The 11,057-nt window shown below is 35.5% G+C and overlaps 1 protein-coding gene across 1 annotated transcript in view; it reads left to right on the top strand.

The window, feature by feature from the left end:
* Window positions 1-11,057, top strand: part of RYR3 (ryanodine receptor 3) — a 287,040-nt gene that overhangs the window by 254,833 nt on the left and 21,150 nt on the right. Inside the window, exons 91-96 of the mRNA XM_087723025.1 lie at window positions 1,612-1,670; window positions 3,397-3,565; window positions 4,152-4,238; window positions 5,094-5,291; window positions 7,775-7,905; window positions 10,450-10,492. Coding sequence (XP_087579151.1) covers window positions 1,612-1,670; window positions 3,397-3,565; window positions 4,152-4,238; window positions 5,094-5,291; window positions 7,775-7,905; window positions 10,450-10,492 — 687 coding nt within the window. The remainder of the gene's footprint in view (window positions 1-1,611; window positions 1,671-3,396; window positions 3,566-4,151; window positions 4,239-5,093; window positions 5,292-7,774; window positions 7,906-10,449; window positions 10,493-11,057) is intronic.

The following is an 11,057-nucleotide window of genomic DNA, read 5'->3' as shown; positions in this document are numbered from 1 at the left end:
TGAGAAGGAACCAATTGCCTTCCATTTTTGATACAGCAACCCCAATGTTTGACATTGTATTTTTTGGACTCCAGTCATTGGGACAGGACATTTAGCAAGATCTACTGTCTGACTTAGGGTGGCAATGTAGAATTGGAAATAATCAGTGTACAAATCATACTGCACCTCAAATTAACAGAGGGTTTCCAGGGAGTTCATGTAAATGTTAAAAAAAACTATCAGAGAATAACAACGCCTACTGCCTATTGTCAACGCCATAACCTGGTCCCTACCACCCACTAGTGGGCGTTCCAGCTTTCATGGTGGGCGGTAGGGGTTTGGTGTAACTCTGCTTTATAAATTTTATAAAGTAAAGTTACTTCCCTACTTTATAAATCACCATTACTGTGGAACCGGTGGGCGGTTAGAAAATTTTACTACTAACAGAGATACAAATGTGGGTGGTAGGTATAAAAAGGTTGACTACCCCTGCCATAAGAGAATGTCTACCTGGCTGACCTCTCCACCCTTACCCCAGTGCCTGAAACCATCCAATAAAGAAGACTGGGAGGTCACACAATATTGTTAAAAAACAGGGATTAGAGCATGACAGTGAAGGCGAATATATACAGAGAGAGGTAAATATACTGGGTAAGGCTTAAAGAAATCTTCTGAATTTAATTTCTATAGCCACCCATCTTTGCAAACAATTCCGGGCAGCTCACAATTCAAAAACATATATTATCTTAAAATCTTTTAAACATTTTAAAACAATAAAAACAGTAAAAACCATTAAAACAATCAAAAAATAAAGCATCTAATTTGAATAAATACAAAGCAAGTCATCTGAGCTGCAAACTATGTAGCCAGGAGGTGAGTCCCTTGGCACATGTAGCGCCCCAGGCTTAGGAGCATAGATGGGTTTTAAAACTTTATGGAAGGTTAACAAGTTTGGGGTCAGTGGTGGGTTCCGGCCAGTAAGGCACGGTATGGCCGTACCAGTAGTAGCCAGGAGCAGCAGCCACCGTACCAGTATGGTGGCTCATTTGGCCCACCCACCCGCCCGTGTTCCATAGCTGTTTATAAGGCAACTGGCTAATTGCGCATGCACACACAGCATGTGGTACCTGTGTGACCTTCGCTGAGCAGCTTGGTGTCGCAGGGAGGTGGCATGCACATATGAGCGCAGCATGCATACCCAACCAACACGCCCAGCCCTGTGCACAGCGTACTGGTTGCAACAGGGTCGGGAACCCACCACTGGTTGGGGTCATTCTAATCTTTGAAGGGAGGAGGTTCCATAGAGAAGGAGCTGCTGTAGAAAAAGCTTGTCTTCTACTCCCCATCAGCCAACATTATTTGGCTGGTTGGATCTGCAGCATGGTCACCCTGTTTGATCTAGTTGTACAGATAGAAACTCTGGAAAAAAGGGGATCCCTCAGGTACCCTGGTCCCAAGCCATGTACAAATTTTTACACAAAACATTTTATGTATAAACACAAACACACAACATTACACACAACATTTTTAGGCAAACAGTCATCAACATGGTTTTAATTAATTAAACATTCATAATTAATTGGATAATATTATCATAATATTAAAATTCTGTATATTTTACAAAAATTTCAGCTACCTGAAGTTACAAGGGATGATGAATCAGAAACAAGAACAGAATCTGAGAAGGCTGAGTAAGCTATGTATAGTTAAACACTGTTGTGTTGTTGTTTTTAATGTTAGAAAATGTGGTTAAAGAAACTTTATGAATATTTTGAATGAGGGTCTTTAAAAATTGTACAATGAAACAGTCAACTTTTCCTTCCATATTTTAACTCCAGTTAATTCTAATGGAATTGACAGACATAAACTTTTTTTTGGTCATTCATCAATAAAAAATGCATTCGATAAAGCAAAGCAAAGTTAAATCCTAACACCAATGACTAATGGCAATCGTTGTGATGGAAGCTTACCACAATATAGCTTTTAGAGAGAAAACCTTATTATGGTTTAGTAAATAGTACAAATAACAATTTTTGAAGTGTCCCCAAAAAATGGATAAAAAAAGGTAATCAGCTGATGCCTTGTAGAATTAGCAGTACAAAAGAATCTGGGTTTGGTTTCAATGACACCTTTGTCACTGTTGCTTTCTTACAAAACACTTGAAAATCAAATAAAATACTTTTGTTATTAATAGAGATAGTTTATAGAATTGCATGAAAATTTAATCCAAGAGCAAAAATAAATAAATACATCTTAATTACGGACAGTCTTTGATTTAAAACCACAATCGGGATTGGAAAATACATTGTTAAGTAGTGTGATTGTTAAGTGAGGCATTGGTTGCAATGGGATCCAGAACCCACCACTAACTTGAGCCCATTGCTAAGATCCTGAGCTTAGTCATGTGACTGCAGAAATACTACAGTAGTTTTATGTATGTGGTAAATCACATTTTTCAGAGCAATTGCAACTTCTAATGATTGCTAAACAAATGGTCCTAAGTCAATGACCAACTGTATGGTTTTGTTCACATTTGCACTCCATTTTTAGTTATACCAACACAATAATTTGTTCTTTTGAATTTAAAAAAAATTCAATATAATTTAATATAAAATTAAATTTTATATTTAAAATTATCTAACTCTCCTTACATTAGAAATGCATTTATACTTACTCTCAAACTATATAATATTTAAACTGTTATGCAACTGCTGTTTCACCATATACTGTATATGTGTACACAATCCCCTTGACTGTCATTGGCAAGATTACTAGTATTAAGAGGCAAAATTTCAAAGTCAAGAAAGTAATAAATGTGATCTGTTTTCACTGTAGTTTGAAAACTGATTACACATTTGATCATTATTGTTGCATATTTTCAATTGTTATCATCTATTAAGCTTTTGTTTATGGAGTATTAGCCCAGAGAAATTCTTATGTCTTGCAAGCGCTGCAACTGTAGAATGTAAACCATGGGAATATATTAAAAGGCACCTTCATGCACAACAAACATCTGATTGGAAATTTTAATGGGATAAGTGTGCTAATACAGAGGAAATTGGCAATTAAAAGCTGATCCTGGCCAATCTTATCCTACTAATTTGTATTTTCCATGTAATATGCAATTAAAATGTTACTATTATGCAGCTTTTGTACTTCTCTAAATGTTGTTTGCCTTGCCAAATGAAAAGATTAAACAGGGGAAATTTCTAGAATGCATGCATTCATTAACATTTGTATATAAAATGTTTTTTGGGACATTACAAAAATTCATATATGTATATTGAAAAATGCATGTCTTCACATTCATCTGTCCTAAATGTTTACTTTTTAATTAGCTTTGTACAACGTCTGACTTTCCATGGTTTATATCTGGGCATTGTAAAAATCTAATTCATAGCATGTCATTTCCTATAGCATGGAGGATGGTGAAAAACATGATAAGATAAAGGATGATGTAAACTCCGAATATTTGGAAGTTGAAGAACCTAAGAAAAGAAAACGACATGGACACAAGTTAGAGAAGCCAGAAGCAGTTATGGCTAATTTTTTTAAAGTACTGGAGATCTATCAGACAAAAGTTTTGGTATGTTGAATCTCTTTTAAATAATAACATTTTAAACTTAAAAGGGATTGTGAGGGCTCAGCGGTTAAACACACTGAGCTTGTCAACTGGAAAGCTGACAGGCTAGGTTCAAGACAGGGTAGAGTTCCTGTTACTTGTCCCAGTTCCTGGCAAACTAGCAGATCAAAAACATGAATGTAAGTGGATAAATAGGTACCACTTTAGTGAGAAGGTAGCAACATTACATGTACCTCAGCATATAGTCAAACTGGTCACAGGACCACTGAAGTGTTTTTGGACAATGCTGGCTAAGAAATGGAGGGCAGCACTGCCCCCTAGTGTTGGACATGAATGGGCAGGGCAAACCTTTACTTTTACCTTTATTTTAAACTTAATAACTGGGCTCTGTGTGGGCTTTTGTAAGACAGATTGAAAAGGGAAAGAAAAATTTGTCATGAAATATAATTAACATTAATATAATCAGTTTGAAACAAATAGTTATTATGATTTGCAGTTTGAAAAATTATATAGATTTCATTATATAACATTTTAGGTCTGAACCTTCTTTATGAATTAATTACATTCTTTATGTGTTTTTTTTCTCCAGCACTATTTGGCAAGAAATTTCTACAATTTAAGATTCCTTGCACTTTTTGTTGCCTTTGCCATCAATTTTATTCTCCTCTTTTACAAGGTAATGTAAATATATCTATCCTATGCATAGTGTCTAAATTTTCAGAGTGATATTTACAATATTGAAAATCTTAGCTACAGATACAGTATTATTACTATAAATTAGATAATGAAAGTGATACTAATATTATAGCTTGAATATTCCAAATACATTGATGCATAAACAGTTCCATCTATTTGCAAAGAATTGGGCTCCAGGAGAAGCAGAAGAACAATTGGTAATACTTTCTTAAATTCTTTCTTTTCTCTGCAACCTCCAACATTAATTTATAAGCTGTTTTGAAATATCCTTCAAGAGGCTTGGAGAATCATTCTGGGGATTACAAGGGACAGGAAGATAGGAAACATTTTTCCTTCCTTTCCACTAACTCCATAGAATCTATTTCCATATCCATCAATAAGTTACTAATTCATTTTCAATCGCAAAGAGGTGAAAAATCTTAGTGGCATATTTTTTATGTTATGATTGGTTTCTATTCTATTATTTTATACCTCAATAATAATGTTTTACAATTTAAAGTATTCCATGAGCCCCATACATACTATCTTTGTTATAGGACTTACAGTCTGGTAGAACAGGATGATTCTATTGTTATCTCGGTTGTTTTCTTTGAGGCAATTATAATATTTTATATTGTCATCCACTAATTAATAGAAAAATATAGTATGCTTGCAATAAGGAGACTCGTAGCAAGCCATTTGAATTGCTATCCCACTAATCCACCGATTTTATATTTCAATAACTTATGCTGTGTTTACAGTAGTATCTTATGTATTTTTATGGATTTGAGAAGCATTATCTAGGAATGTGTTGTTACATACCCGTAAGAAGAATGTGTGTATGTGTGAATGACAGGTGACAGAAGAACCATTGGAAGAAATGGAAGAAGATTCTGATTTATGGCAATCTTTAGATGAAGATGAGGATGAAGAAGGAATGGTGTTCTTTGTCTTACAAGAGAGCACAGGTTATATGGCTCCAACACTTAGGGCACTTGCTATTATTCATACTATTATTTCTTTCCTATGTGTAATTGGATACTATTATTTGAAGGTTAGTCATTTCCTTTATCTTGATAGAGCCATTAATATGTCACGTTCTTGTCATATTACTATTATATAAAGTGATGCATATTTCCTCTTTTTTCCATCAAATCACTTGGCTACTATTTGTTTATTGGTTGGATAGTATTAGAAAATTTGGCAAAACTATGTTTGCCAGCATTCCAGATGGTTTCAGGAGGCTACGTCTCGGTCTGGTCCAGTGAGAAGAGCTGATTTTTTTTGGCTTAACCTTTCCTTTTTGGAACTCTGAGAATAATGATGGTAAAAGATTCTGAGAGATAAATGTTTTCCACCCTTCCCTTAAAACCATCTCAGAGACTCCCAACCTCAGAAACCATGAAATGAGATCCAGGGTTGGAGAACAATGAGGATCACAAAGAAAATTAAAAGAAAGAACGAAAGACCAAATCAGCAAAATCACAAATGCAAGATATATTGAAACATGTGTAGATTCTGTATCTTAAATAATGGTAGCATGTCAGACAGTCATAAGCAACAGCTTTAAACTTAAAAAGCAACAACTAAGTTCAAACAGCTATCAGCACCCAAACATAAACTAGAAGATAGGATCAAAAAACAAACCAGAACTCAAGACAATGAGTCCAGAAATACCAGTCAAATTAGACTTAAGTTATATCTTGTTATTAAAGCAAGATTCATCTGGAACAGGATGATTTTTATATTACTTCCTGCCCAGATGCAGCTAATACTATAAAAATGTATACTGAAGACGACAAATGAAAGACAATGTGCAAATCCCTGGACAAAGCACTAATTTATTATACAACCAAAGTTTTGCTTAAGATTTTACAAGGAAGGTTAGTGCCATATGTGTAGAGAAATATTCCAAATGAACAGGTAGAAAAGGCAGAAGGACATGAGATCAGACAACTGATATAAAGTCCTTCAGAAGTTATGTACTCCAGTGATGGAGTACACTGAAGGGTTTTAAAAAGAAATTGGACAGCCATTTCTCTGAAATGGTATAGGATCTTCTGCTTGAGCAAGGTTTGGACTAGAAGCTCTCTAAGGTCCCTTCCAACTCTGTTATTCTGTACTTCTAGAATAAGAGAGTCTGGAGAGGAAGGGATTTATCAGAATAGTGAAAGTTACAGACTTTCCCTGGAAGCTATTTACTTATATTCATTTATTCCTGGAGGAAATCTATGTGGTCACTAAGAGTTGACACTTGCTTGATGACACCTAATCAATCAATATTGATTTATGTGGTCAGTAATTTCACCAATGGCAACTTTGGGCAAAATAATGCAATATAAACATAATGGGATCTGAAGACAATCGAATTAATTCGATATAATAATAGTCATAATATCAATAAGAAAAGCACATTGATAGACTCCCCCAAGCTATGATAAGTGAAAGAAGGAGAGAAAAAATTATGGATTTGGAGATGGTTATTAAAAGTACTATGGACTGCAAATAGCATTGATAAATCTAAAGGCTGGAACAAATAAAATGGACTGCTTCCTTTGAGTGATTATTAGCAAGCAGAAACTCGCATATCTGGGTACATGATTCAAATGAATGATGAATTTTCCTAAGCCTGTGCTTAGGAAGTAAAAGTAAACAAAGCAATAGCAATAGCAATAGCAGTAGACTTATATACCGCTTCATAGGCCTTTCAGGCCTCTCTAAGCGGTTTACAGAGAGTCAGCATATTGCCCCCAACAATCTGGGTCCTCATTTTACCCACCTCGGAAGGATGGAAGGCTGAGTCAACCCTGAGCCGGTGAGATTTGAACCGCTGACCTACTGATCTAGCAGTAGCCTGCAGTGCTGCATTTAACCACTGCGCCACCTTGGCAATGGATCAGGTGGATGAATAAGATCAAAGAAATTACTGGAGTGTTCTTATAAGAGCTGCAGATCCTGGTAACAATGGGAAATATTCTTTATATAATCAGAAAAGATTTGATGGTATCTGAATAACATACATAGATCTTAAGTTCATAGATTCCAGTTAACATTAAACATTGTATAGAACTGAAAAAAGTATCCAAGTCTATGCTCATATTTCATCTTATATATATCTTATGTATTCTTATTTAACTATACAATTCATGCTACATAAAAGATCCTTCTTCTTACTGTATTATGTTATAAGCAATATCAGATCCAAATATGCTTATTAATAATTGAAAACCTATTGATCAATAGATACACTGCACTAATCCTGAATCCAATTCAATTTCTAGATCAAATAGCATCTGTTATTTATATAATATGGATTATCAAATGGCTGTACATAATAGTGAGTTAAAATTGTAACCGCTTTGTAAATAACAATATCAATATTAGTTATAATAATTGACTTTATCTATAATGTTTTTAAAAGCAGATTATTTAAAGCAATTCTATAAATGTTCAATCAGCTTGAAGACATTGTAAAATATTTACCTTCATTTCAAAATTTGAGATCACTAAAATACTTCAAAATGTTTTCCTCTAAAGGTTCCCTTGGTTGTATTCAAACGTGAAAAAGACATTGCTAGGAAGCTAGAATTTGATGGTCTATATATTACAGAGCAACCATCTGAAGAGGATATTAAAGGGCAGTGGGATCGTTTAGTCATAAACACTCCGTAAGTGCCACATTGTATGTTGAATTGCAGTAGGATTTTATTAAGGCTTACTTTGACAGTGTACCCAACATAATTCTGTACAGGTGAAATTATGATATTTTATGTATGATACAAATCACAATTTGTGTTGATATAGGCACTGACCATCTTTCTATATAGTTCATGAAGATCGGCACTTTGGCGGTTTAAATCTCTAGTACCACATAGTCCTGTTATTTGTCCCAGATTCTGCCAACCTAGCAGTTCAAAAGCATGTAAAAATGCAAGTAGAAAAATAGGGACCACCTTTGGTGGGAAGGTAAGAGCATTCTGTGCGCCTTCGGCATTTAGTCATGCTGGCCACATGACCATGGAGACATCTTCAGACAGCGCTGGCTCTTCAGCTTTGAAACGGAGATGAGCACCGCCCTCTAGAGTCGGGAATGACTAGCACATATGTGTGAGGGGAACCTTTACCTTTACCTAAATAAAGTGTATATGTAACAGCATCAGATGTGGCAAGGTGCTTAAGAGAATTTTGCTTCCCAGAGACTAGAGAATACCACTCATCTGATATAATGCAAGATAACTTTATACGTTCAGTTAGGAAGCAAGAATATGAAATTTGCTCTTTTATTTTCCTACATGGAAAATATTTAATGTTGTTCCTTATTATCTCTTCACTTCAATGTCTGACTAGAGAAGCAACCCAGAATTGCTATGATGAGATAGAGAGGCCATAATGATTGAAATAAATAAATATTAGTATTATTCCAAAGTAATCTTTTCTTAAGCAGACAACTTACTCCCCACTTTGTAAGGGATTGACCTGTCAAGATCTGAACCAAAAGCTGGTTTGTTAGTAATAATGCAAAGATAAAAGCCTTTTTTGCTGCTCAAAGGTTTGAGGGACCCAAATCCCTTATGGCACACAGGCAGGAGAAAAAGGATAAATAATTTAACATTGCTTGTATATTTCTTCCATATTACACTTGAACATTGTTGGATTTATTTTTAATTGCCTTTTGACTATTGTGATAAATATATTTAATAGAAAGTTGTAAGTTTGCTGTCTCTGAGTCTCTAGTGTTTTCAGAGAGAAGTTTGACATACTCGTTGTTTTGTAAAATTTGAGATGAGAAGGACCCCAAATGTACTTTTTTCAAGAGGCAACTGGACTTTCTGGTTTTTCTTTGAAAATGTTTCCTTCTCATCCAAGAAACTTCTTCAGCTCTGGCTGGATAATGGAAAATAGAAGGATTTATATTCCTTGCAGACAGCTGGCCATTTGCATCCTTGTAGAGAGTCTTTGAGGCCACTTGGAGGTTTATCTGTGTCATCAAGGCCACCTGAATAGTATAAATGGGTGTGGAGCCTTTTTGGAAGTCTTGAAAGGACTACGTTGTAAACTGAAGATAGATGTCGTATCCCTCCCCTCTGATGAGAGACGGCTGTTCAATTTTGACAGATTCAATTTTCAACAGTTCCAAGAAGGCTCCACACCCATTTGCACTACCAAGGTGACCCTGATGACACAGATAAACCTCCAGGTGGCCTCAATGACTCTGTATAATCCCCCCTCCCATTTTCCCACAGTAGAAAATGTGGCAGGTCTGAAGTCCAAATGGCAAAAGATGGTTTCCAGATCTGACAAGCACTTTGTTTTAGGAAAAATTTATTCAGAACTGAAGAGTAAACAAATAGTGTTTTGTACAGTACCCAATCCTCCCTGAGAAAACGCCTTGTTTCTGCATGAACAGAAATTTGTGAATGAAGTTAAAGGAATACAATGAAAGTAATACATTAAAGGATGAATTATGTTTCAGGGAAAAACTTAACCTTTCATCATATTTATCAATGGCTATAGATATTCATAAATGTTTTACTTTTAATACTACAATGCTTGTTTTCTATAAGGATATTAAAAAAAAACAACTAGTAACCCTGTCTCAATAAAATCTGATGAATAATGAAAAAAACATCAAAGAATAAAAAATAATCTAAGCTTATTGTAAAATTTATTTCTTGAGAAACATTTAAGTATATAATCAACTATCAATTTAAAGTATAAGAATTTTTAGACATATATAATTTTATAGACTAGTTTCTATTTCTTTAGAAATATAGATAAATAACAAGAGAGAGAGAGAGAGAGAGAGAGAGAGAGAGAGAGAGAGAGAGAGAGAGAGAGAGAGAGAGAGAGAGAGAGAGAGGGTTTGTGACCCCAGAGTGGGGGAAATAATTAAAAAAAATGGGGGAACTTTAGGAGGCACAGTTTCTATGATGTCATCATTCACTTGAGCTTTTTTACCCTGTCTGATACTATATGAAAAAAAACTTTATTCTAGAGTTTGTGTGAACATAATATCTGCATAACGTGAACTAAACTAAAGGACAAAGGCAATTAAATTACTTTTAGTGAGGATAGGGTTGTGGATTTTCTTCTGGGTTTTTTTTTTAATGTGCGTGTGTAGGATGGGTGTTCTTACTGGATTGTCTTGTATTGAGGCTTTGTTTATTTGTTTGTTTAATTAAATTTGAGCAATTATTTTGTCTTTGTTACAGATCTTTTCCTAATAATTATTGGGACAAGTTTGTGAAACGAAAGGTACGTTCCTTAATTTTTTTAATCAAAATAAAAATATTAAATAAAAGGTAGTAACCAGAGGTGGGTTTCCAATTTTTTACTACTGGTTCGGATGGTATTTGGTATTTGGTATTTATTCGATTTGTAAGCCGCCCTATTCCCCGAAGGGACTCAGGGCGGCTGAACAAAAACCAGGGGAAAGGGAAAAACAAATACAGAAAGTAAGACAAACAGGACAGTGATACAACAATTTAACAATTTAAAAAAGCACAGCAAGCACAGCAAATTCGAGTAGGGGGGAAAACTCAACCCCAGGCTTGCTGGGACAGCCAGGCCTTAACGGCTGTCCGGAAAGCCTGAAGGGTGGCGAGGGTCCGAATCTCCATGGGGAGCTCGTTCCAAAGGGCCAGAGCAGCCACAGAGAAGGCCCTCCTCCGGGTGGTCGACAGCCGGCATTGGCCGGCATATGGAATTCGGAGGAAGCCTAATCTGTGGAATCTAATGGGTGTATGGGAGGTAATTGGCAGGAGGCGGTCTCTCAAGTATCCAGGGGTCCAATACCATGTAGGGCTTTATAAGTAATAAC

The sequence above is a fragment of the Thamnophis sirtalis genome, unplaced genomic scaffold, assembly GCF_051295495.1.
Source record: "Thamnophis sirtalis isolate CommonGarterSnake01/CBP01778 unplaced genomic scaffold, rThaSir2_p1.2 scaffold_1, whole genome shotgun sequence".
NCBI lineage: Eukaryota > Metazoa > Chordata > Lepidosauria > Squamata > Natricidae > Thamnophis > Thamnophis sirtalis.
The sequence above is the reverse complement of the archived record's forward strand: the minus strand, read 5'-3'. Positions and strand labels throughout refer to the sequence as shown.